The following is a 25910-nucleotide window of genomic DNA, read 5'->3' as shown; positions in this document are numbered from 1 at the left end:
TTCCCCAACCACGCACATCCCTGACAGAGGATGATGGCTCCCAGGGAAGCCTCTGAGGGGCGATGGGGCTCAGGCCATGGTTCCCTGTTCACTAATACCAATCCTGCACCTTGCCACCTCGCTGAGCCCCATGAATGTAAGCAGAATGACACAGCGACACTCAGTGACACTTCACAGTATTCACCAAAACACAGATGACCCGGGTTTGAGCTAGCTACAGGAGGACAGACGAGCACTTAATCCACATAAAATTTGAGGTAACCTCTACCAGTGTAACATTAACCTGCTAATTAAAACGAGTTTAGCAATGCTCTGTGGTAGGAGCCCATAGCATTTCTGACCCAGTGGTATGAGCTCCAGAGCCAGATTTACACTATCAGCCAGCTGCTGCCTCCCCAGCTCCAGTCTACATAGACTGGTGTGTTTGCATCCCTTCAGCACAAGGCTGATCTCCAGCCCTCCGAAGGTAGTGACCCTACTGACACTGATGGGGGATCCCTTGTAGGGGAACTTGCTGAATGAAAACATCTTCCAGGCATGGTCCTGTCTTACCTATGCTTAGGCCAAGAGGCCAAGACTGCTTTTAGACCTGAGCTTTTATCTCTGCTGTTGAAGGACGATAGAAAACACTTGTTAGGACATGCTTCAGCCCAGCCAGTGCTTACATTCACTTCCATAGGCTTGATGAGCCAACTTAAGCTTACTCACCTGACTAATCTGCCACAGTATTAGGCACCTAATGAATTGAGAACTGCAAAAGCAGGGGTGGCCACGGCATGAAGGGAGAATGGGACACAACCTTGGGCCAAAAAAACCAAATTGTTGGTGCTATTTGGCCCTGATGAGAAGAACAGGACTAAACTAGATCTGAACTGTGTTGCTGCTCCAGCCAAAAACAGCTCCAAAAAAACCAGGAGTGGATACTTGCATCTGCTCTATGAGTCATTCCCAACAGGTATTTTTTAAAAGCACATCAGCTCTAGACATTCATGGGCAGTACACCCAGTTTGAAGGCTGATGGTGCCACAGGGCACATATCCCAGACCTAGCACCCTGGGGAGCCTCTCAAACATCTACATCTTGCTTCCCATAGCATCCTCTGTGCCTGTACAACTTCTGGATTTACCTTCCCAAGATATTTTTGTGTGTATCGTTTATTCAGGGGGGTAGGGGGAGAATAACTGGATTTGTTTTCCTAAATAAATTCTGACTTTAGATGGTATGGTTTTATACACTCACACAAGTCTTGTTTCTCTCACAAAGACGTCGAAAAAGATATGTTTTGTCACCTGATTAGAGGTATGGTTGGGGAGAGGGAGCAAATTATCCTCACTGGAAGGGGATATATGGAACAGAAAAGAGATACAGTGGTTAAAGCATAAAAACAAAGGGAATGGAAGAAAGTGGGATGAGAAAATCAAAAGATGAACAAAGACAAAAAAAAAAAAAAGGAAAAGGAGAGGGGAAATGAAATCGGTTCCATGCACACTGTACAAAGCAGGTCTGCCTCTGGAAGGGAATCTGATCTATACATGAAAATTGATCCATACAGGAAAATTACAAACTATGAGCAGCTCTGCTGTGTTTCCAAACACACACACAGAGGATGGTATCAGTACAGAAAATTATTTTGCCTGCTGCGTGCTGTAGAGGCAGGCACAGGGCACCCCTTAAGCTGTCATCTCCGAGAGACAGCCAAAGGCAAGGGCTTTGGTTTGTAGACATCCCCCCCCCCCCCCCACCGCCGCCACCACCTCTGACCCCCTCAGCCCTGTGTTTTCCTCTGTCTTTCCAACGGACTGGTTTGGGGGAACATGGAGAGTCCCCATGGGGAACATGTGTGTCCCAGGGCAGTCCTGTCTGCAGGGGACCGTGGACCTTTGCCCCTACAACAACAGCTTCGTGTCGAAGGGGGAATCCCTTTCTGTGGGTGCATCAGCAACCTGCCCAAAACCCACAGCCCAGGGCGGTGGGCACTGCTTGCTGGGGGGAAGGAAGTGGGCTCTGGCTCTAATTCTGTATTTCATCCCTCTCGCCCGGTTATAATCACATTCCCCCGCGCTCCTAATTGTCTCTCCATCTGGATCCTGTCTGGATTCTAACTGAGAAACGAAATCACCATTAATTAGGAGGTGATCAAAGGTGGGCCTGAGGAGGCGCCCTCCACCCCTGCATTACCTTGGGGCGGTGGGCTCAGGGCACCAGCTGGGCCTCATCACGACCCAAAAGGGGAGGAGGAGATATATGGAAGTCAAGGGAGGCCCCTCTCTATCCTCTCCAAAAGATTTTTAACAGTATAACAGGTTAGTAGCTACTCCCCTGCCTTTGTATGCAGGTAAGTGCCTGTGTTGTTTCCTTGCACTGGGTGGAGGTGGGAAATTTTCTTGACGTGTCACATGCCTTTAATTTGTACTTCTTCCAGGTGGTTTTCCAGGTTTTGTAACTCCTGGGCTGTGATAAGTTTTCAATTTCCTTACAGGAAGGGGTAATAGCTGGGCGGGGGAGTTTATCTTCCCCATGCAGACTGTAGGCCCTGGCTTCAAATCCTTAAGATCTATAAGGCTTTTTTTTACTTTTTTTTTTTCACTTTTTTTTTTTTCATAGCTGCACCACTCTCGTTTCCACTGGAATCTGACTGGATGATTCCCACCCCTCCCTGGTGTACCAAAAATAAACTTGAGGGTTTGGGTTTTTTTTTAAGCTACCACTTCTTTCAAAACCAAAAAGTGTCAAATGGCTGAGGAAAAAGGCTTGAAAAAGGTGAAGTGCCATTTCTCCCTGCCCCTGCAAAACAGGCCTGCCTGCCTCGGCCTGGGGCTAGCCGCTGGGCAAGCAGCTTGGCTTTCTGCGAGCCCTCCTCCCCGCTGTAGGGCCGCCTGTGTCCCGTGTCCGTGTGTCCCCCCCCCCCCCGCCCCCAGTCTGTACTGACTTGCGGGGAGGTGGAGGGCTTATCTCTTGGCGATGATGGTTGCGATCTGCAATGCAGACACGCATAGTCTCCTCATGCCCCGGGGCAGGCTCTGGGTTCCCCCCCCCCTCCATTCTTTTGCATTCGGGTGGGGACCGGGGAGAAAGAGTGTTAAATGGGGGGGTGGGGGGTGTCTGCCCAGCCCTGTCCAACTCACCGGGCGACTCTGCTCGGGCCTTTGGGCCCCGAGGGGGACACAAGGCTCTTCCTCCCCCCCCCAGCAAGGAGGGGGGTGCTGGCAGCACCGGCCCGACCTAGGAGCCAAGGTGGGAAGCGGAGCCCGGTGCCGCAGCCCTCCCCCACTCCCTGAATACCCCCCCCCAAAGCCCCTCCCCTCCAATCAACCCACTTTTAACATGACAATGGCCATGACAATCCCTTCTAGCCCAGGCCAGGCTGGGGAGGACATAAAGCATCCCCCCCCACCCCCGCCTAATGGGGTACCTGCCTGCAGCCTCCGCCGCCAGCTCGCTGCCCGCTGGGGGCTGGGGGGTCCCGGGCCGGCCATGAGTGCCCACCTGGCCATGCCCACCTACCTGCCCTACCCCGGCTCCGTCATGTATGGGGACTACTACTGGCTCTCCCCAGGGAGCATGGACAACGTGCCCGTCGAGGAAGCTCCCCCGGCGGACACCCCCCCCTTCCCCGCGGCGGTGAAGACCCCCAGCCACCCAGGTAAAGGCGGCCCGGCCCCGGGGGACCCATCGGGCTGCCCTGGGCTTGGGGGGAAGGGGGGGGGGGGGCTCCTGCCCCGGGGGTGGGGGGCCATGCCGGTGCTGCCGCCCCAACGAGGGTGCGACGGGGGCTGCTCCGCCGCCTGCCCCGCTGCAAGCCGGGGGGGGGCTGCCGGGGGTCTCTGGGACCAGGTGGGACATGGCAGAGGTGGGAGCGGAGAAAGGGGGGGTCCCGGCTCCGCTGCCCCCAGGGTGCCCGTGCCGGCACACGGCGCTTCTCCGCGCTGCCTGCGGCTGCGGAGCCCCTGCAAGTCCCCGGGGCACCCGCAGTCTTAAATTCTCCCCAGAAGCTGGACTTCGAAGGCTTTGATTCTTCTCCGCCCGGCCCTGCTCAGCCCGGTTCCCTCTCTTTTTTCTCCTCAGATGCCTCTCCGGCTTCCTCCAGCTCTGGGACGCTCATCCAGTACACCCCCGACTCCGCCACTAGCCCCACGGCGGAGCGCCCGTCTCCCCATCCCTCTTTCCCGAAGGTCAAGGAGGAAGGTGAGGGTGTGGTGAAGAAGGCCAAGAGCCGCACGGCCTTCTCCCAGGAGCAGCTGCAAATCCTGCACCAGCGGTTCCAGAGCCAGAAGTACCTCAGCCCCCAGCAGATCCGGGAGCTGGCTGCCGCCCTGGGGCTCACCTACAAGCAGGTGAACGTCTTGCTCTGAGCAGCTGAGTCGCATCTCTGGTGTGACGTGGCCTTGCGAGCGGTTTTTTGGGGTGTTTTTTCTTTTTTTTCTTAAAACCCAGAGATGATTTTCTTTCGTGGTCTTGTTTATGCCATTGCTTACGTGAGAGAGCAGAGGGTGTGAAAACTTATGACTCAGTCTTCCTCTTATGTTTGGTTCAGCACTATCCACCCACTCCGTGCAGGTGGCTGAAAGAGCATGCAGAGCAGGGCTATGCAGAGTCAGGTTACTGTTCGGTGTGGACGTGCGTTGTCTCTGAACGTGAAAAGTCAGGTACTTGCACTGCTGTGCAAGTTGCCTTTCTTAGTCAGAGTGGCACCTGGGTCTCTCCCTAGAGAGGGTCTTTGCCCCACCAGCTACTCGCGTCTGACTGAAGGAATTACTCCTGAGTCAGCACTGATCTTGGCACAGCAGCAAGATGCCGCTGCTGTTACAAGCTGCGGTTTGGCAGTTGTCTTGGCCTGCCTTTCAGGTAGGGTTTTTGTCCCGTGGTGATCGGAGGAATAAGAGTGTTAGTTTTTCAAATCTCAGCTCTGTGATTCCATGGCTACCTGCATATTGTTAGCTGCTGCAATTATGTGCAGTATCAGGAGCCAAGAAGAAACTGGATTGTAGTAGAAGGCAAAACATCTTTAGGATGTATAGTAAGCTCTGAGAATGCATTTCTAATGTTCTATGTCCTTTCCCCATCACTTCTAGGTGAAAACATGGTTTCAGAACCAACGGATGAAATTTAAACGTTGCCAGAAGGAGAGCCAGTGGGTGGAAAAAGGGGTCTATCTACCACAGGTGAGAGAATTCCCCCTTCCCCCATCACCACCAGTCACGGTTCCTCAAGTCTCTGGGGAGAAGTGTGTCATGTCTAACCTGCTAACTCAAACAATGCATGGGACTTGTTATTACCAAGCCAGTTGTATTTCTTGTAATTGGGCTTACAGTAGCATCTATTTTAAGCCTGCCCTGGCAACTGAAAGAGCTTTGTTTCCAGTCCACTTATATCCCAGTTGAGACTAGAAAGAAAACAAAATAGCCAAAGAGGACCAGCAAGGCTACTCCTGTGGTTTTTCTCCCCAGCATGGTGTTCCCAGACATGTTGAGCTGGAGATTACTAACTTAAGAGCTTGTCATCTCCGCTATTATTAGTCTATAGTGAGGACAATGAGTACAAAAAAAAAGACACTATTGTTTGGCTTGGGGAGAGGGGGCAGGGGAGAAAGGAGGACCCATCCAAAAGAATGGGCATAGCTGGTGCGGTGCTCTGCTTTACTGAACAGCCTTCTCTGTCTCTCCTAGAACGGGTTTCATCAGGCTGCATACCTGGATATAACCCCCACGTTTCACCAGGGCTTCCCCGTGGGCGCCAGCAGAAACCTTCAGGCTGTGACCGGCGTGCACCAGGCTTACAGCGGTGGCCAGACTTATGGGAACGGGCAGAGCCTGTACTCGTTCGTGGCTGTGGAGGATGAGGGGCTCTTTGGAAAAGGTGGGACAAGCTGCAATAGCCAGCAAACCATGGGTTTATTAAGCCAGCAGATGAACTTCTATCACAGCTACCCTGCTGATACGGATTATGTCAGCCTGGAGTCAGAAGACACCTACGGCTTCCAGAGCACCTCTGATGGCATCATATCATTCTCGAGCTCTCCTGTACGGCATCAGTACCAGGCCCCTTGGCATCCCCTGGGGACCCAGAATGGTTATGAGTCTTAGGTTTAACTATTTTTTTCCTCCCTTCTCCTGTTTTTTCTCATGGGATTTCTGGGGTCTTGACTCAGGGATCCAGGTTCCACTCCTTTCTCTTGCCCCTCCTCCCCTACTCCTGTTTTAACCATTGGGGGGGTGCAGCACCCTGCTGCCTTGGGCTAGCTTTCTGTTTAAAGGCACCTGACTGTACATGGCTAACCCTTGGCAAGGGTGCTTTGTGTGTGGATAGATGAGACTTCATTCACGGAGGGGAATGTGCAAGGCCACAGACAGGAGCAGCAGCGGTGGTAAAGGTCTGTTTGCTCTCCACATCTCGCCTCCCTCTGCTGCCTCTTTAGCAGGTGATCTCTGATCCTCACCCTGTGTGTCTTGCAGCAGAGCTTTGCTGGAGAAGAAAACCCTGTACTTCAGCATATTTCTGCTAGAAATACCCTGTTGTAGCCCAGAATCTTTCCTGCTGTCTTGCCTATTTCTGATGCTACCTCAGCCAGCTAACTGCTGATAGGTTCTTCATCTACATCCTCTCGTCCCTCACCAAAAAGCTACATGAGATCATCTGATTTCAGATGATTTGATCCAGTTAGTCTCAGCAACCCCTCCTGGAGGGGTCAGTGCCTGCCTACCCCTTGCCTGCTGCCCTCCTGTGTACCATGGGCAGTTCAGAGGAGGGGAGGAGCAGAGGAGAGAAAGTAGGATAGAGTATTGCCCATATATCACATGGAAACTTTGGTTTCCAAAGCTGCTAACTTCTTTGTGCCTGTCAGCTCATTCAGGATGGTGTCTCTGGGACTGTCCCCACCCAGTTTAGATCTTGCCTTTCTACATCTCTCTGCTGAGAGACTGTTGGCTTGCCCCAACCTGCAAATTGCAGCATAGGGTAGCCCAAAGTGCCGCTGTTGGAAGTGTGCAGAGTGGCTGTGTGTAGTCATCTTTGGAGTGGTGAGAACAGTCTGCTTATCTGTACATGATGGTCCCCTAGCACTTCACGAACACAGCACCGCTACAGTGCAGCTTTCTCTGGCCTAGAGGCGGGCAGCTGGGTAAAGGACTCAGTTATTTTAAAGGTGATGTTTAATGTGGCTTATCCTGGAACCTGGATGTTGGAGGGCGGGGAATCCTGTTGGGTCCCAGTGGAGTTGGCATCCAAGGGGCTAGAGCAGAATGGTTCCCCACCCTCTTGTCTAATCCCAGTTTTAAGAGTGTAAGCTAGTAGGATATTTGTCCCTTCCCCAGGGCTTAGTTGGATCTCTTCTGTATTATTCTGCTGAAAAGGGCACTGGCTGCCTCATCTGACATAAGTACCCAAGCTCTGGGGGAGGTGAGAAGTTTAGAGAAACCTAGTTAGACAAAATGAGGAAACTGCTAATTAAAATCTTCAGGGTTTGTTGGTTTGTTTTATTTTGTTTTAAAATAACTGAATCATTCTTTCCAGTATGGAGAAACTGGAAGTCAGCTCCCACCTAATGTGAAACTGACTTTTTTTACAAGATGCGGAACTGCAGAGTCCAGTCTGCCGCTGCCCAAGCATACAAAATGGCATGAGCTGGCAAGAGTAAACGAGATGGTAAAAGCATAAATATTTCTGTGGTAGAGGTTTCTTTTTTTTGTGGTTAGTGCACAATTTTTACTGCAACCCTGTCTTCAAATGTCTGCACAAGGGTTGTACGTTGTAGTTAAACTTCCACTGCAAAGGAGGTGAACATTTGTTGTTTTTTCCAGAATAATTTTTCTTAAAGAGTATTTTCTTGCAGTGATCTCAAGCATGTTTTATATTATGTGCATGTTGTCTTTTATTACTGTTTTTGCCTAATGTTCTTACAAACTTGTTTGAATTGAAAATAAATTAGTTTATTTTAATGTTGAAAGAGTGTCATCAGCTTGCAATGGAACAGCCTGCTGCAGGAATGGTTATTCTGCACAGGTTAGACCAGCAGTACTAAGGAAAAGAGGAAAAAAAGTAACCCTACTGTGTTTCTCCCAGAAGTAGGATCAAGAGCAACTGTTTAAAAGCAGTAAGTCACAGAAGCCCATCAGCCTTGTTTTTAACAGGCAGGTGTGTTGCCTAGTGCAAGGGGAGGGGGCTCCAGGGGTAGGCAACTGGACTGCTAGCTGCTGGCTTGCTGTTAACATACTTGTACTAGCCCTTAAACTGTGATGCTTCAAAATGACTATTTAAGTATGAGGGCAGGAGCAAAAGAAAGTGTCTTTTGAGGTTGTGTGGCTACTTGCTGCTTCTCCAGAAGGTCAGAGTTAGAGGTCTGGAAGTCCTGCCTCATTGAGGCTCCAGCTCTCTTGGGGTTCTTGTGCTAACCTCAAATGGCAGCAGAAACTTGTGTGTAACTGAATCCTGCCTGCAGCATTGAAACAAAAAAACTTACTTCTTTTCCCGCTTTGCCCCAAGACTGCATTTATCTCCTCTTAGCATCTGGGAGCAACACTTAAAAGGTACTGAAAAATGTGAGATGGACATATTGGGACTGAAGCAGTGCATCAGCAGCCACCTATTTGGAGACTCAATGAACCTCTTTCTGCTCAATAAGCCTTGGTTCATCAGAGCTTTGCTTTCCTTGCATACCTCTTAGTTTGAACACCTGTGCAACCTGCATGCAGCCAAGGGCTGCAAGGGTCTGTGGACAGCAGCACTAATGAAACAAGGCAGCTGTCTGTGTTCAATGGCTGATGCTGTACCAGCAGAACCAAGCTCCTGTTAATAGCCAGAGTTTAAACTAGCAAAAATGGTGTGTGGGGTTTAATCCCAGGTTCCTTAAACCACAGTACACCACCAAGGCTTTTTATCTGCCTGAAAGAGGCTGTACAATAGGTAGTCCCACTGTGCACCGTTAGCTAAACTGGCAGCTCAGGCTCAAACTGCCACAGGTCCTTTGCTGACCAGAACCTGCTCGTGTGGGTGCCAAAGCATGTCCACTTTCCTTTTGCAATACTGTAATGCTCTGCTTCCAAGGGTGAGGTGGAATATGTGCAGGAAGGAGAGGGAAGGGAGGTTTGAGCCTGTAGAGGAGGAAAAAAGCCTGTTTTCCATTCACAGGCTGCCAACCTTCAACCATAGAAAAAAGGTAAATCTGGCCTGGAAGAGGGAGGAAATGCCAGATTCACACAGTTTCCTGTATTACAGAACAGAGATCCTTTCTCATCCTGACCTGAGACCCATGTCGCAGCATCAGTTTGAATGAATTCTGGGTAATGCTCCAGTAGTACTGTTAATTTCAACAATTCCCTTGAAAAAACAAAGCTGAACCACATACTTCTAAAAGTCATAGATAATTAAAGCCTTGCCTTTCTGCTGTAAAACTAGCAGTGTCCTTTTTATTTTTTTTTTTAAGATGCAAATGTAAGCTCTAAAGAAATACACAAGGTACTCAGGTCTTTGCAGAATGATCGCAGAGGATGCTTGCTACAGATTACCTGTGTTGCTTGGCATGTTTCTCTTCCACGTTTCTGCCACAAGGTAGCCAGAGCTCTGCTGGCAGGTGTCCTCCTGCAGAAACAGATATTGTTGCTAAAACAGCCCTGGGGCTGAGATGGCTTGTTCTGCATGCTGTGGTTTGTGTTCCTGCATTTACCATGGGAGCCTTCTGCAAAAATGGAGCATTCCTTCACAGGTGCGTTATTCCCCTGCTTGCTCAGCCTGGGTTGCACACAGCTTTGGCAAGCACACGCAGTTGTAGGGCTGGAGGGAGCATGCAGAGTAGCTGCTGTTGGAATTTTGGCAGGTAGGCTGGAAAGGACTGCTGGTAACTCGGGCAGAGTTTCTGGAAGCTGTGGAATTAAGTAGGACTCTGCCTTTCCACGGTGCTGGAGATCTCCTCTGTTACCTTGACATGCCTGAGTCACATCACCATGTGAAACAGCTGCACAGGTAATTGCAGCACTACTACCAAAAGTGGTGGAGATGCAATTAGTCCCTCCAGACTCATACTTCCAAAAGGGTTTATATCATTTCCTCAGAGGAGGTAAGTGCATGTCAACAAAAGCCCTTTCTGCTGGGATCCATTACATCTCTGTTAGGACTGCTGCTTCTTGTGACTGAGCTATGTAATGGTGATTTCTGCATGCTGCAAACACGATTTGCCTCACCAGTAAATCTTTTTAAGATCAAGCTGTAAGCTCATATGGAGCTCTTTATATGTATTAGAGCTTGTGGGAATACACTGCGCTTTCACAGTATTTCTGCAGTGTCAAGGCTCCAGTTTGTCAACGCTGCAGATGTAGCTGCAGTGGTGCAGACAATCCCACCCAAACAGGAGCAATTAGATCTAGTACAGACTATGTAGGCCAGGGTTTATTCTCTAGTTTAGTGGGCTCCAGCCTTTGCTGTCACTTAGGCAAAATACCAAGCAAGTAGAGTGGTGCAAGCAACCTCATTCCTTGCTTTCCTGTCAACGTGGCCTGCAGTGAAGTTTTACAAGCTACACGTTTCTTCTGAGTGGCCCATGAGCAAGGGCTCGCAGCCCCCGTCATCTCTCCAGTGCAGATAAAAGGCATGATCTTTGCTTGAATAGGCCCTCCCCTATGGGCATGTGTAAACATTATATTTAGTTATCTAACTCACTGTGTGACTCAAATGCTGAGCTAACAGGGTTTCGGAAATTTTCAGTAAAGCATTGCCACACATCTCTTGCTTGACCTGTCATCTGAGGCCAACAGCATCTTGGCTGATTCTGAGCAGTCGGGAGTAGTGAAAGGCCCAAAATCATGGAGCTGGTCTTAGACAAAAAAAAGTGTTTTTCCTTTCCTGGGAGGGCCATGTTATCTTCATGCTGTCCAAAGTTTTGAAGAGCACCCTCAGGTCCTATCTGTGAGTCTCTTTCATAACCAGGCTAGAATTAATTTCTCAGGTTTAATGGAAGTCCATGTGCTCACAGACAGGGCATGTCTCTAGCAGCTGGGCTGTGCCTGAATCACTGAATCTTTTACAAATTACATTGGGACTGCTGCCTTGGGTGAGCCCCAAGATCCATCCAAGTCATTGCTTAGATACTAGGGAAAGGCCAGAAGAGAAAGCAAGTTCCCAGTGTCCCTCTCTGGCTGGCTGTGAGTGAGGGACTGCCAGTAACAGGAGCTGCATTCCTGCTGTTATTACACCGGGTGTTGGGAATGCAGCTCCTGATACAGCAGACATCAATGAACTCCCTTCCTGGAAGTTGCTTGCTTGCCTGTTGGAATTGCTGCAGGCTTTTGGTCTCCAGAACCACCTGTGGCAATAAGATCTGTCTTTGAGTGATGGCATCTGAAAATTTTTATGGGTCTCTGGCTACCAAATCTTGCAGTTTCCTTGTTTCTTAGCACGGCTTTGCTGAAGGTCAAATAGTAGGAAGATCACAACTGTTGCTTTTATAGCCAGCATCCTCCTGCAAGCCAGTCCCAGAGATTTCACAGAAAGATCCTGGCTGTCCTAAAGCATCCCTGAAGGAACAGGGCATGACAGGTGACTCCTTTTCCAGAGAATTATTAGTGAGGAGCCATCACAAGCTCAACTTTTTCACCTACAGCAGCCTTTGGTGGGGTGACAAGGCAAGGTTTCAGATGATATTCAGGTTATTAGCAGCACTGTTGGCTCCAAAGGAGCTGAAAAAACTCTCATATGAGAGCCCTGATATTTGCTGCTATTGTAGTGCACCTTCAGCTGTTAACCAGCACCTTTTCAGTTAAGCTGACTCAATTGATCCGCACCCCCCTGATGGCGCAGTGGCTGCAAGAACGTGTCTTTCCCAAGCTTAGGCGCTTGCTGTGTGTAGGACATGTGTCTTTGGGTTGTGCTTTAAAATGGATCTCCAAAATGGTATGACTTAGAGATTTGCCCTCCAAAAGGCCTTATTTTTCCCCAAATCACGCTGGTTATACAGTTTACAGTACAGCTCTATAAACAGTGTAGCTGAACAAGCAAAGGGTCAAAGAGTGCCTGTGTGAAGGAAGGGGGGTGGACACAAACAGCTGTGAGGCACAAGGACATAAACCAGCTTTGCCAGTGGAAGACCTTGCCTCTTATTATGCTGGTCGCAGACATCAATTATCTTCATTTTATGCTCATTTTTTTAAACTGTGACAGCTACTTCATTGCATAAAGATAAAGTTATTGCCATCATCAGAGTGGTAGAAAACCTGTGACTCGGGGAACTGGGGCTTTGTTATTAAATATACTTTGATATACACATCTGGGTTTAGGTACTTAGACACTTACATAGTATTAAGTTTAGAAATTATGGTACCTCTATGTTTTAGCCAGTCCCAGTATTAAATATCGCTGGGTAGGGGCAATTTTTAAGGTGAGTGGTAGTTACTCATTTTGTCCTTTGACTCTAGATATCTGACACTGCCAAGAGTCATGAAGCTGATCCATTAATAACACAGAAAAATGTCTGTTTATAGCTTCAGAGTCGAATCAGTAATAACAATGGCATACGGTTGCTATGGCTATTTATGCTCCATCTGGATTTCATATTGCAATGCTCTATTACAGTGGAAAAAAAAGATACAGAAAAATACATAATCCATCTTTAAAAATATTTTATTATTTGCCAAATTGAATGCACTGTTTGGTTTTCTTGAGGGGAGGCACAGAAACATACTGACTAGAACAAAGGGCTTATTTATAATTTTGATACCTATAAGATCATCTTACCAGCCTTTCTGCAAGCTACTTGTCACTTCTCCCTTCACTAGACGCTTCATCAATTCTATACCTTGTGGCTGACCTACAGAACTGGTGGTCTAACCATCAGATGGATGCCTGGAATGTGACAATAGCTTCTCCAACTTCGGTGAAAGGTACGCGACCAGCACCTCTCCATACAGCCCATGGCTTCACATGTTATGTATGCACAACTGTACAGTGATATGTATAAATGAGATCCCCAAAGGAATCTGTCCTTCCTCTGAGCCAAGTTACAATAATTTAGAAGTTCCAGGGGATAATCTAGGTAGCCAGATCTTGGGTCTTGCTATAAGGGAACTTGGTTGTCTGTGCCAATAAAGAAGGGGGTGTGGGGATGTGTGTGCGCGTGTGTAAGGACGTATGAATGAAGGGCCATATGTACATATATGGGCAAACAGGTATCTGCACGTCTGTGTGTCTGTGCATGCTTGCAGGCACGTATTTGGATGCCAAACCAGGTTCTAGCTACACGATGGCCCTGAGTTGGAGAGCACATGAATAACAAAGGGAGAGAGGAGAATAAGACTTGATTCCCGGGTGCCCAAGTACCCCACATCCACAGTGCCTAGGAATGATAGAGATGGTGGCCAGCAGCGGTTGGGAAAGGAGCCCCCATGGTGGCCGAGTGATGAAAGTTACAGCCGTCACCTGCCTTTGTGCTCGGATATTCCACACTGCCAGGACAGCTGTGGTAAAAGTCTACTTTGTGCTGGGCGATGAAGCCCACTGTCTGCTGGACGCTGCAGGTGCCCCCACCTTTGCCAAAGACTCCTCCATCCTCACTGGTCACGATCGTGTAAGCGTTCTGCCCTGCTCCGTAGTGCTGACGGGGGGGAGGCACGGTTTGGATGTTGTTGGCTGCAGTGATGGGGTAGCCCTGGTGGAACTTGGGGTGCACGTCCAGGTAAGTACTTGGCTGGAAACCACCCTGCAAGGGAAAGACAGTGAGTCAGAACACATAGCTTCTCCACTGGCATCCACAGGCCTGACACGTACTGGGGCTCTGTCCCTTCACATTTCATGTTGTCTCTTGATCAGCGGCAATGGCGTGGGAGGGCAAGAAGAACCATACGCATCCCCATAGCTCAGGGGTGGATACACAGTTGTGTGTGTGTATATATATATATATGTATGAGGAAAACAGCTTTTCTCTGGAAGCATTTCAGTGGCATCGTCAGCCCATTGCTAGGCTACCTACAGAACATGGAGAGTCATGCCAAGTCTGTGCCTCTGCGCTGAACAAACCAGAAGGCAAGGTACGCCGATGCTTGTATGCTTAAGTTGCCCCCGTGGAGGAAATATATCACAGGACTGATCTGCCCAGATGGAAGGGCCACACTGAGCCACGTGCTGTGTTCTTACTTGCGTGAGGCACTGAGCCCGTTCAGTCCACAGGCTATGCTTCTGGCACCTTTTCAGCTTCATCCTCCGGTTCTGGAACCAAGTCTTCACCTGGGTGGGAAAGGGTGAGCAGAGAAAACATCAGCAAAGGAGAGGGAAGAGCAAATGTTATCAGATTCACAAGCAGGAAGAACCAGGGGGAGAGTGACCAGATGGCATAGATACATGGGCAGCAGCAGATAAAGGCCTTGAAGAGCTCCCTGGGGTCGATGCCCAGGGGAGATGTCTGTCTCGCAGCCTCAGCAGGCGGCGAGTGCATCTGCAGGGGGGAGGGGGCCGCATCGTGTCCGCGGACAGTCATAGTTGTGACAAATTGACTCCTTTCCATCACAGAGATGAACGACTGGTGCAAATTAGACCCACCCAGGTCTCTACAAACCCCCTGAGCTACAGGCAAACTTCTGACACGCGGTTTCCGCACGCTTGCGAGCGGAGAAGGGAGAGGCTTGCTCCTTGTACCCAGCGGGTCCCAAATGCAAAGCTCCTTGCTGGGGTGAATTCCAGAGCCGTTTGCCTCCAGGGCTGTGTCTGTGCTGTGAGAGCAGCCTTTGCAGGGATGTGGATTGAAGGAAAGAGCAGATTGTCCCACAGGTCTTGTTCCTGACAGAACCAGTTCAGTGTGTGCGTGCCTATGTGTGCACCTACAAAGCATATGTAACTTTTTTAGTCCGGAGGCATCCAGGAGCATCCCGGCCATCCTGCCCAGCTCTCAGATCCAAATTCCAGGCAGATTTTGGACTTGTAACTGCAAGCACTTGTGCCCCATTGCCCAACCCCCTCTGCTTTAGAAGGGCATCACTGGAGCCAGCAGCAGTTTGCTACACACAACCTACCTGGAGATCAGCAGAGATGCTGAAAGGCTGCAATGTACAAACCTAGCAGTACCTGCGTGGAGGGGGGAGCGGGTGTTGAGCAGCCAGGCAGTGCTGAGCGTGGGACTTTATTAGGTATGGGACAAGATCAGCCTTAGGAAACGTGAGCAATAGCTTTCAGCATGTTGCAGCCCTGGGATTCAGAGAACTGATGCATGCCAGGGTTTCTGTGAAGTTCACCAGTGCGTGGAAAAAGGCTGTGAAGTGCTGTCAAGCCCAGGGTAGAGGCTGTTTGTGGCAAACAGCATATTCATCGCTGTGTTTGCAATTCTACTACAAGTGTTGGCACTAGTACCCTTAACTGACCCCTCACTGGGGAGGCCCCAGTGAGGTGCCACTGGCTCTCTTCTACCCCAGCAGTGCTTTTGATCTCTGGGCAGGAATAGGCAGGGGAGCAACTGTTAGCTGGCACCTTTGCCTCTACTCTCTGCTGGGGACTCATTTTTCCATCCTGTCACTGCCTTATGCGACCACTCAGCCACTGTGTGACAGGTATACCAGAGGTCAAAATCTCCATGTTCACCTGCTTGTAGGTGAGCCCCAGGGCGGCAGCCATCTCCCGGATCTGCTGGGGGCTGAGGTATTTCTGGCTCTGGAACCTCTGGTGCAGGGTTTGCAGCTGCTCCTTGGAGAAAGCCGTGCGGCTCTTGGCTTTCCTCACCCCCTCCATGCCATCTTCTCTGCCCTTCTGAGACTTAGCCGTAGGCTGTGGGGACGAGGATGCCGAATGTGGACTGGTGGCTGAATCTGGTGTGAATTGGCTGAAATTCCCAGAACTGGACGAAGCTGGGGATACTTCTGGAAGAAAAAAAGACAATGGGAAAAGATATACAAGACATAATGGGACATGCTGTATGGGTATGAGCATGCTCCCTGCCTGCTGTAGAGCTCCCTGCCTACCAGACAGGGGCTTTCTTGAAGCAAATGCTTGTTGTCACCCTCCTTCCTTCATGGACCTGTGAGCGCAGGCAGGCCCGCTGGCAGCAAGCAGCTTCCCAGCTCAGCCCTCCAGGATGCCAGTGGCTCCCTTTTGCCAGGTGGAAAAGTCAGGGCAGGGAGGGGAGAATGGTGTGTATTGGCTCACAGTGTCACTATCCTCCTCCTGAAGGCCCCTGCAATATTTTGGTCTCAGTGTGGTGTAAAAAGGCCTGGTCGTGACTGCAAGCATAGCTTTGGGTTGGTGACCAGGGTCCCCAAAACTGCCTGCCCAGCAATCTTGAGGCACTTGATAGACAGTGGCAAAGCAACAGCCGACCAGGGCGTATGGTGGGGCAGAGCAGTCGGTGTTTACAGTGATGGGGCGGCAGGTGGAGAGCATCAGTCAGGCTTTGGATATTGGCTCACTCCTGTTCGCCTGTGGCTCCCACCACAGACCATCCCACTATGGGCAACACGCATATAGATGGAGGGACCTGTTCCACTGAGGGGGGCTTCTGGCAAGAGAAGAATGAAGGAGAGAAATTTGACGTGAAAGTGAGGAGGGGGAGAGGAAAGGTGGATGTGTGGGACAGGTGAGACAAGCCAGTAATCCTGTACCAGGGACATGGGGGACAAAATTCAAGAGTGCAGAGGAAGGTGTCCAAGCCCCTTCTCATTTGTCTTGGTACATTTCTTAAGGGGACTCTGTTGAGGACAAAGTCGAGATAAAGATCTAAAGGAAAAACTTCCGAAACAATCGGCTACCAGTCCAGACAAAAGCTGCCAAGATGCAAAGTCACTCAGGCTGCCTGAATAGGAAAATGCTAACAAGAGAGATTACCCCAGCACCCTTCTGTCAGGTGCCTGGTCGCTGGGGTCTGTGAGAGGCTGAGACCTTTTCAGGCCAGCCGTGACTGAAGGGCTGCGATGCCAGTCTTCCCCCTGCCCGATAACTGCAATGATAAATCTGTCCACCCCTCCTTCCTCCAGCTGCTCCTCTGCAAACCCTTCTGCATGGTCCATCCCCTCTCCTCCTACTGACATTTCAGGAGAGAGGAGGTGCAGTGGATGGGGCAGTGCCATTTTCAGTACGCACCCTCTGACTATTGAGCCCAACCAAGAGCTCCCAACCTCCTTCCTAGTCACCCTAAGAGCTGTGACTGAAGCCCACCGAGACACCCTCCTCAACCTCCCGAACGTACGTCCAACGCAAAGGACTGACACCCTCCTGAGGAATGGGCTCCCCATCCACCCTACCAAACCCTTCCTCCTTCTGTCCCAAGGTGAGAGGCTACTAAGCAAGCATCCAAAAGCCTGGAAGTGTTGCTGGGCCTCAGAAAGGTGGCCATGTCTGTGGTACCCTCCTGACAGAGCCACACGCGTCTTTGTGGTGCCTGCCACACTAGGGTTGCCTGCTCTTGGCTATTTCCTACCCCTGGGAGATGATAACCACTCAGAGCACGGGCTATGTGAAGGGGCAGATGTGTAGTGGGGCAGGTTTCTGGTGCTGGGGAGCAGAGCCAGGAGGATTACGAAGGGATTCTGCCTCCAAGGAGAAAGGGGCTGTCGACAGAAGAGGTGCAAGGGCCCGAGGTGTTATGTGCATGGGGGGGTAGACTGCAGAGCCTGAGAGGAAGCTGAACAGCTGTGCACGGGCAGCTAAAATTTTGTGTGGTACCACAGGATGCCTGGTTCCTACGGGCTGCGCAGTAAAAACCTTACAGGTAGGAAATGAGCATGCTGAGAATGTGGGCTTGGAAAACAGGAAAGTCTTCCGTTAGACAGGAACCACAGCAAGACACTGTAGAGCTACAGCTCCCACGTGTTCCTGCTCAGCCTGTCACCCCAAACCGCCATGTAATCTACCACCTGCAGCTCGAGCGCAAGACAAAGGTGCTCCCTCTCCCATGAGAAGAGAGTGAAGGAAAAGGGAAGCAAGAAACACAAACAGCAGTGCAACAGACATAAACGTGAAAAACCTAAGACAGACCCACTCGCACAAGCCCTTGACGTCTGTGGGTGTTTGCTTCCATGACTGGGCTCCCTCTGTAGAGAGAGGCACCAGAGCAGAGTGAAGACAGATTTTAAGTCTATATGCCAGGCCCATTGTGGGCACGAACGAGTCAAGCTGCCTGCTGCCTCTGTGGAGCAGGCAGCATGCAGAGAACCTAAGCCTTTCTCCAAACTACGTGGCAAGTAGCCACGTGCCAAGTAGTCACTAGCCACTTGCTCTGCCCGAGCTTGTAGCTCTCTATGGCATCTGACAGCTTGGAACCGTCTGTTACCCTGCTGACCGTACAACGGGGCTGGGCAAAAACCTGCTTTCATCAGCTATTCTATTGCCACTCACTGGAGCGGGAGAGGAATGGCAGGAACAGAAAATGCCACCGTGGTGTGGCCTGGACTTTTTTGCAAAGAGGGAAAGGCAAGGCAACAAGAGCACGGAAAGGAGAGGGAAATAGGGAGAGGACAATGGCAAATGGAAAGAAGCAGAGAGTAACAACGCTGGATTTAAAGGGAGCAGATTTCCCGGCCCAGGGCTTCGAGCTTGCCTTGGCTCAAGTTTAATGAGCATGTGAAGGGGGTGAGGAGCTTGTAAGGGGATGAGGGATGCCACGAGCAGAATTACCTTCAGGATTTGTTTCTCTCCTTAGCACACGACAGCATTTGCCTAAAAGGAGGCCCAGACACTCCTGCCCCGAGAACCACGAACCTCCACGAGCCCATGCTGTCACGCTGCCCGTCAGCCTGCAGCACAGCCCTGCCAGCGCCTGGCCTCTGCCAGGCTCTGGTGAGGTTTTTAGGAAACCGGTTCGCAGTCACCAAAGAGAAGTAGGGCAGAAAGGTGGTGTGCCTGCCCGAGGTCACCCCATCCTCCTTGCCCACCACGTCACGCTTTGCCCAAGCTCACGCATTAGGAAACCAAGGCAGGGAGGGAGAAAAATTCACCCAAGGTGGTGAAGCCAGTGGCTGACCCGGGACCGCAGGTATCCCGGGGGATCGGCTCTAGGATTTAGCCGAAGGGCCTTACCTGCCATCTGCCTCTTCCCTCCTCCCTCCGGAGACTGACCGGCACCGGCGGCTGCCGCTGGCCCACCCGAGGTGGGGGTATGTCCTGCCTCCCCCGCCGAGTTCCAGTAAAATTCCAGGTACCCCATGCCAGTCCCGGCGGGGTAAGGCTGGTAGGGGGGCAGAGCCAAGTGGGCACACATGGCGGGCAGGGGAAGGGCTGGTTCTGGTTCCCCCACCCTCTAATGGATGTCACCCTCACTGGGGGGGGTTGGGGGGGGCCGGTCTCAGCAGCGAGCTGAGGTACCCCGAAGTGTAGACAGGCAGTTACCTTTATAGCCGGCTATAGCCTGCCCGGGACTGCAATATTCACCCTCGCCCGCTCCTCCGGGCTCTTTGTCATGTTAAAGAGGCTGATCGGTGGGGTGGGGACAGAGCTGGGGGGGTTGGGGGGGGGGAAGCCACACATGGCATCAGGACTAAAATATGTCCCCTCTGAATTCTTCCCGTTCTGCAGGTTCCTCGGTCACACCTGAGCAGGGGTCTGATCCGGAGCCCCGGGAAACCTCCTCCTGCTTGGTTCTCCGGGCTCAGCTGGAGTTGTCCTGTCACGAAACAACCCCGTGAGCGCAGACAACCTCAGAAGAGCCTCTCGCTGCGCTGGGAGAGCAGATCCCAACCAACCTCCACCACACGGGAGCTGACAGGAGGTAGATCTGGTGCTGAGCTGCTCAGTGCCGTGCCGGCCAAGCCCAAGCCCTGGCTCCACGTTATGGGAAGGGTTCTGAGACCTTTGCTTTGTGGCTTGTGTCACATTGACACCCCCCCAAGACCCCCCCCATGCACACACCCTCCGGACCTGCACTGCCCACACTCCTGGTGCAGATGGCAGAGACGGAGCAAGGGGGGAAAAAACAAGTAAGGATCAGACCTGGGGGCTAGAACCTAATTATTTTTTTTGGAAACTGAGAAGGGATTTCCTTCACAGAGGCATTTGAGGGAGCCAGCTGAAAATGTGTCTGGCCCATCTTCCACATGGCTGTGCCAGAGCAAACTCGGAAACGCTGGATGAGTCACATCCAACACCAGGTCTCATTTTGCAGAGCGGGCTCAGAAATCTCAGCCGGCTGGTCTACGGAGGCACAATCAGCAAAGACATTTTCACTCTGGAGGCAGGAAAAGATTTAGTGCAGGTAAGGTCCACAGCCGACAGATTTGCTCCCCCGTGGCCTTTCAAAGGCACGTCCTTTCATTTGTGTAGTCTTGCTTGTGGCCTTTGCCAGGCTGTCGCTGGCTGGTTGGAATAAAGAAGATGAAGAGCTTCCTTTAAGGCAGGGTTAGCTGATGTTTGCTGACATATGGCCCATCCAAGGGGGACAGGCACCTGCAGAGGTGTTCATTAAATAACTAGAGGTAAGTGAGTGAGCCACAGAATTCAGCTATGGGCCTGCAGGTTGGTCTGCTCTCTGGGCTTGCTGCAGTCCCTTTCCCTCAGGAGGATTCACTCTGCCTGTGTTTAGGAAGATTTCATTAGTTTCACCTCAAAAGACATTGTGAGTCTCTAGCTAATGTCTGTATTTCTCAATGCACAGACTGAAGTCCCGGAGTTAATTGAAATATTTCTTGCTAGAACCAGCCCTGCCTTAATACCAGGACATACGCGTGCCTCATGTCAGAAGCTCAGAGCTGAGGGTGCAAAGCCACAGAAGTGTAAAATGATTTAACCTGGACTGTCCCTGCACCCCTCTGCGCCTCTTTGTTCCACAGGTGCTTGTTGCTGCCTTCTTCCCAAGCCTGTGCTAGCACCCAGTACTTGCCCAACAGGCCAGAGAGGGGAACCCGCTTGCTGTGAGAGTGTTCAAGTATCAGCAGGGAGAAGAAACAGATAGGTGGGGGTGAGCAAGACCATAGGAAATGGGTTTTGCATCAGTTTAAAAGGATGTAGAACACCACTTCTACCAGCACTTCTGCTGCTGCTCCGTGTCCCGTGGCACTAGTCCCGGCTTCCCTGTCCGTAGAATGGGGGCAACTTGGGGGCCTTCTGAGATTCCTGCATGGGAAACCAAAAGGAACTGCAGGACTGGCCTGTGGGTGAACCTGAAAGTCAATGCAGCTTCTCTTGAGCCATCACAGGCAGACCATTCAACTTAATTGCCACATCACAGCATGTTTCTGCTGCCTTGGGACCATCCACTTTCCCATGAGGTGCAGACTGGAGGCAGCTAAGGGCCTGGCTAGGGTCTCTTTAACTCGACACTCAGTATTATGTTTTCTGTTTTCATGAAACACTTTTGTGTGCCTACAAACTGCAGGGACTGACATCTCTCTGCACAAGAAATGCAGTTTTAAATATGAAATTAACTTGAAAAACTTAAAGCAAAAAAAAAGGGCTTTTGAGCACATCGGCACCAATAGAATCCCAAGAACATCCTGAATATGGCAATCACTCTGCAGCAGCCTCTACACGGTGGTTTTGGCTCATGCCTCACTTGTGAATCATTCCCTGTTTCAGAGCCGCAGTGCCACATGAGCTCAGATCACCATCCCTCCTACCTGCCCTCAGGGCCTAGCTGATTAAGCAAAGGGAGACACACCAATGACCTGAGTGTACAGGGCTTGGGACCCCGCTGGGCAGCTCCAGTGCCACCAGTCAAGGAGAATGTCATGTGCTCCTTCTTATTCACATCTGGCCTGTTACCGTACCTTGGTCTTCAAGTTTTCATGGCCTTAGATGCAGTTAGAAAATGGTAGCAGACCAAGGTAGCAGACCTACAGGGTATCAACATGTCTTCTAAGACTGTTTAATCTGAAGACCTGGCAGAAAACATGGTGTGGGGCGCTGGCATGGGTGGCAGTGGGTATCCGTGTACTTGTTGGGAGTCTCACTGGCTGAGCACTTTGCACTTGAGCTCCTTGATTTCAGCGACTTCTGAAGGTGTCTGGGATCTTTCTTGCAAAGTGCCCAGAGGCCATAATAAACTAGCGTAGTCACCTGCACTACAAAGTCCCGCTGGGCAGAAGCCGGGGTGGAGGATGGTGCTACCCCTGGGAGCAGAACCACCGGCCCGGCTGGACCGGTGAGTGGGGCGGCACGGAGGGAATCACCTCCCCGGGGGCAGGAGGGGGACCGGGAGGCAGAGGAGCTGAAGGAACCTCCGGGCCTCACCCTCGGCGGTTTCAGAGCAGCAGCACCTCTCGGGGAGCAGCTTATCTCCCCCGTGCCGCACGTGACACAGCCGCTGGGGCAGGCAGCAGCTCCCCAAAACCAGCACTGCAGGCAGCCGGCAGATGTGGCTCGGCATCACGCTGAGCCAGACCCTCGCTGGTTTGGTACCGTGTTATTCCAGGCTGGGCCCAAATACCCGCTATCATCCCACGGTCGTCTTCACGAAAGTCTTTCCAGGCTCATGCTCTTGGCTCCGAGGGCTTTCTAGTATCTTGAGCAACCTTTATGTGCTCTTCTGTACTGTGAAGCTGAAAGCACACTCCAATAAAAAGAGGGTAAATTCTTCACAGGCGTGTTAGTAACATGATCTTGCATCAACAGCTAAGTCCTTTGCTTTCTCTCAGATGGCACTTGACCTCTGCAACAGTCACAGCAATGAAACAGTAGCCTGTGAATGACGAGGTTTCCCCCATAAAGGCAGCGGTATAAGAAGACTAGTAGCTAGAGAGACCAGGAGGAAAGAGGAAAAATCCTCATTCTCTGTCCCCATGCCCTCCACGATGTGGTTGTAGCTCGTGCTGACTTGCCCAAGATGATAGCCACAAAGCAGTGAACGCAGGTGCTACTGACAGGGTAAATCTAGTGACACAGAAGGCAGGAGAGGCTGAAAAAACAACCTTGAAAACTGGGCTGGGGTTATGGACATCATTCAGAAGATGCTCAGGCGGAGCAGAAGATGGAGAACATACTCCTGGAAATGGTTTCTGTAACTAGGTCCTTTCACTGGCACAGTCCATATGGTTGTGACAACCTGATATTCTTATAACAATCCCTGCCTACCTTTCATAGGTGACCTCAGCAAAACCATCCTTCCAGGCAACACTTTTTGATTTGTTTGGGCTTTTTTTTTTTGCTTCTGCTTTTCACTGGGGTTTTAGGTAATAAATTACCTTTGAGACCTCTTCATTTGTCAGTTGCTGCTCTTTTCTCCTAAAAGAGGAATCAGACAGGGTCAAATGGGAAAGCTCAGATCTGGATAAAGACACTGGATGGCCCTGACTCTGAGGTGTCTGTGTTCTGGTGAAGTGTCCCATGACAGCTAACACGCAAACAAGACTTGACGTGTACAGCGTGGACGTAACAGAGCAAGAACTAAAAGTTAAAGCTGACAGCATCCTGCATAGACTTATATGTTCAGTCACAGCTTGAGCCCTCGTGGCTCACCTCTTCTTGGTGTAGCTCTGCCCGACAGCCTCTTCAGCTGATGCCACCAACAAGAGTGTCGCTACATCTGCATTCCTGTTTGGTTGGCAAGGCTGGGGCAGTTTGGGCTGCAACAGTTTAGAAGTCCTTATTGCTACCGCTATAGAAGGAAAACCAGTTTCTTGGAGGCTTGGCCTCACGAGACCCCACTCGGGGGGGTGCGTGGGGAGCACGTCCACTCAGAGGGACCTGTGCTCAGGCTCATGTGGTGCTACCAGCCGGGGAGCACCCTGCAACCCTCCAGAGGCTTTCTGGGCCACACAGTCTCTTTCTGTGATGAGGAATATTGGCAAACAAACATTTTTTTTTTCTGTCCAAGTTGGCTTTTTAAAAAAGTATGCTTTTCAGTCCTTGAACTTGCTGAATGTGGTTCTGGTTAAGTGTTCAAGGATAGTTAATGCAGTTGTTTTAAGACAAAGGCTTTGACAGTATTGTTTTATAGTATTTCTCCTTTGAAGCCTCAAATGCCCTGCTTTGTTTAAACATTTGCAGAGGTTTTGTGATTGATATTGATAGTAATGCCTTAATCTAAAGAAATTTTTAATAGCAAAAAAGTGGAAAAGTAATACAGTTTGAATGATAAAAAGCAAAGTAGCTAAAACATTTCCACATTGCAACATTCCCACTCTGTTCCCCTTTTAACCACTTAGTTCAGCATGTTAATTCTTTAACTGTAACTTGAACTTGAATTTACTTCTCCTAAAATAACATATTTTTCTTCAGAGACTTTTCTTGTTTGGTGATTGATCATCTTCTACATTTTTTCTTTGCTTTGTGTGAGACTATGCTGTAATCTAGTCAGATCCATGTGTTTACCTGTCCTCACAATGGCCTTGTCCTCCTTGCAAATACTGTTAATGAGTATGTACCAGAAAAGGAGGGGGTTTTTTTCTCCCTAGCACATATGGTCTTGCTGTACTGAGGATAGGCAGTGGAAAGGAAAATTTATTCCAAAAAATCATAAACATGCTGCTGATGTTTGGGGTTTTTTAGGTGTGTTACACTGGGCTGAAAAATTCTGAAAGGGGTAAAACATATGCCCAGTGAGGGAATATAAGCAAGTTTCAGATGGGTGATCAAAAAGAAAAAGGAAAAGGATTCCCCTTCTCTTCTTAGGCTATTCTGGGCCTAGAGCTAAATAGGGTCAGAGCTGGTACTTCACTGTACATAGCAGCCATCCAGACCCATAAAAAATTAAGTTAAGACCTCTCAGAGCTGGAAGATGTAAGGGGAGCTATGGTAACACCTACTGAAAAAAGCCTGGGGGAGGGGTTAGGAAGTCTGCAAACCTTAAATAACATTCATCAGTATTTCCTAGCTGCCTTCCATTTTTCCTTCTGTAAATGTAATTTAGGAGTAAACGTCCCGTGTTAAGTGGTTTTGGTTCGTGAAGGAAGGGAACAGTCTGCAGAGGCCCCTTCTCTTAAATTATTCAGAGTAACAAAAGCCCAACTTATTTTGCTGTGCAAAATTTTTCAGTGAAATCACTGAAAAGTAAAAGTGAAAATCTGTGGGAAAAAAAGTGAAAAGAGATGCATGTTTGCCAGCTGAGGTCTACCAAATTCAAGCAACAGCAATACTATTTTGCAGGCATGCAAGCACTTGAACAAAGATCCACGTAATTTCATTTTCATGGATGGGGAAACTGAGGCACCCTATGGGCTCAGAAAGGGCCTGTTATTGTGCACCCACACATATCTATATACATATATAGATATTTTTTTAAATCCTCCCCCTCTGTTTCCTTCTCTCTCTTTTTTTTTTTTTTCTAATCTGCCCAGTGAAAAAAATGTAAGGGCCAAGAAATGAATGGGCTTAGTTTCCAACAAAGCAGTTTAGGACAAGCTGTTGATCATTATCAGGAGATGGATTTTTCTGCTCATACACCCTTCCTGAAGTCCTTCACACAGTGAGGCCCTCTAAGAGAAGTGTAATTTGACCCTGATGCCAAGAGGAAGGTGAAACTGGAAGAAAAGGACTCTGCCAGCCCTTCCTGGCACTCCCATAGTCTCCTGGGTCTCACCTCTAGGATTTTACTTCCCTGATCTGCTAAAAAAAAATGTGATCAGGGTAGGCAGAAGAGAAGGCTCTGGACAGTGTCGCTACATCTACCACGTTTAGCTTCATTCCAACATCTCTTGAAATGTAGTGGATGATTCCTCTGCTCTCACCCATCCATCACAAAGCTTTTCTAGTCCACCTTCTGTCTCTTGACTTCATGTTTGAAAGGCATCTGTGGTTACTGGCCAAAGCAATTTCTCTGGCTATATGGCTACAAGCTTATGGGCAGTGTGCAAATACAGCAAATTCTTGGACAGCCTGATGCTGCCATGTGTTTCCACTTCCCAAATTGCCTGTCCAAACCGTGTGTGTGCCACCACCAGAAAGTAGTGTGAGTCCAGCATCTGAAATGGAAGGTGTACTTTCCTCCTTCATTGGTCTTCATTTCCCTATTCAATGTGTGTTTTGTCTTTGGAGAAGAAAGTTTGTATACGAAGTAACAGCAAAGCTATGCTCCAGGTCCATAGTGA

The 25910-nt window shown here is 50.0% G+C and overlaps 2 protein-coding genes across 2 annotated transcripts; one reads left to right on the top strand and one right to left on the bottom strand.

Moving 5' to 3' along the window:
• The first annotated feature begins 3307 nt into the window (after window positions 1-3307).
• LOC104310991 (homeobox protein NANOG) lies at window positions 3308-7924 on the top strand. The gene is made up of 4 exons (XM_069807027.1): window positions 3308-3643; window positions 4066-4334; window positions 5073-5162; window positions 5667-7924. Exons 1-4 carry the CDS (start codon window positions 3325-3327, stop codon window positions 6081-6083), a joined length of 1095 nt encoding a protein of 364 aa, XP_069663128.1. The 5' UTR covers window positions 3308-3324; the 3' UTR covers window positions 6084-7924.
• Window positions 7925-13256: 5332 nt separating this feature from the next.
• LOC104311937 (homeobox protein NANOG) lies at window positions 13257-19153 on the bottom strand. Its single transcript, XM_069807026.1, has 4 exons — window positions 18973-19153; window positions 15547-15821; window positions 14113-14202; window positions 13257-13678 (listed from the first exon to the last, which is right to left on the bottom strand). The coding sequence occupies exons 1-4, from the start codon at window positions 19151-19153 to the stop codon at window positions 13316-13318; spliced, it is 909 nt and encodes a 302-aa protein (XP_069663127.1). The 3' UTR covers window positions 13257-13315.
• Between the last annotated feature and the right edge of the window lie 6757 nt (window positions 19154-25910).

Source organism: Haliaeetus albicilla, chromosome 19, assembly GCF_947461875.1.
Source record: "Haliaeetus albicilla chromosome 19, bHalAlb1.1, whole genome shotgun sequence".
Lineage (NCBI taxonomy): Eukaryota > Metazoa > Chordata > Aves > Accipitriformes > Accipitridae > Haliaeetus > Haliaeetus albicilla.
This window is presented reverse-complemented; position numbering and strand designations above follow the sequence as displayed.

Coding starts and splice junctions, on each gene's coding strand:
- LOC104310991 (XM_069807027.1), top strand. CDS start 3,325: ATGACAATGGCCATGACAATCCCTTCTAGCCCAGGCCAGGCTGGGGAG. Junction 3,644..4,065: donor GAAGACCCCCAGCCACCCAG/GTAAAGGCGGCC, acceptor TTTTCTCCTCAG/ATGCCTCTCCGGCTTCCTCC. Junction 5,163..5,666: donor AAGGGGTCTATCTACCACAG/GTGAGAGAATTC, acceptor TGTCTCTCCTAG/AACGGGTTTCATCAGGCTGC.
- LOC104311937 (XM_069807026.1), bottom strand. CDS start 19,153: ATGTGTGCCCACTTGGCTCTGCCCCCCTACCAGCCTTACCCCGCCGGG. Junction 15,822..18,972: donor AGGGAAGAGGCAGATGGCAG/GTAAGGCCCTTC, acceptor TTTTTCTTCCAG/AAGTATCCCCAGCTTCGTCC. Junction 14,203..15,546: donor TGGGGCTCACCTACAAGCAG/GTGAACATGGAG, acceptor TTTCCCACCCAG/GTGAAGACTTGGTTCCAGAA.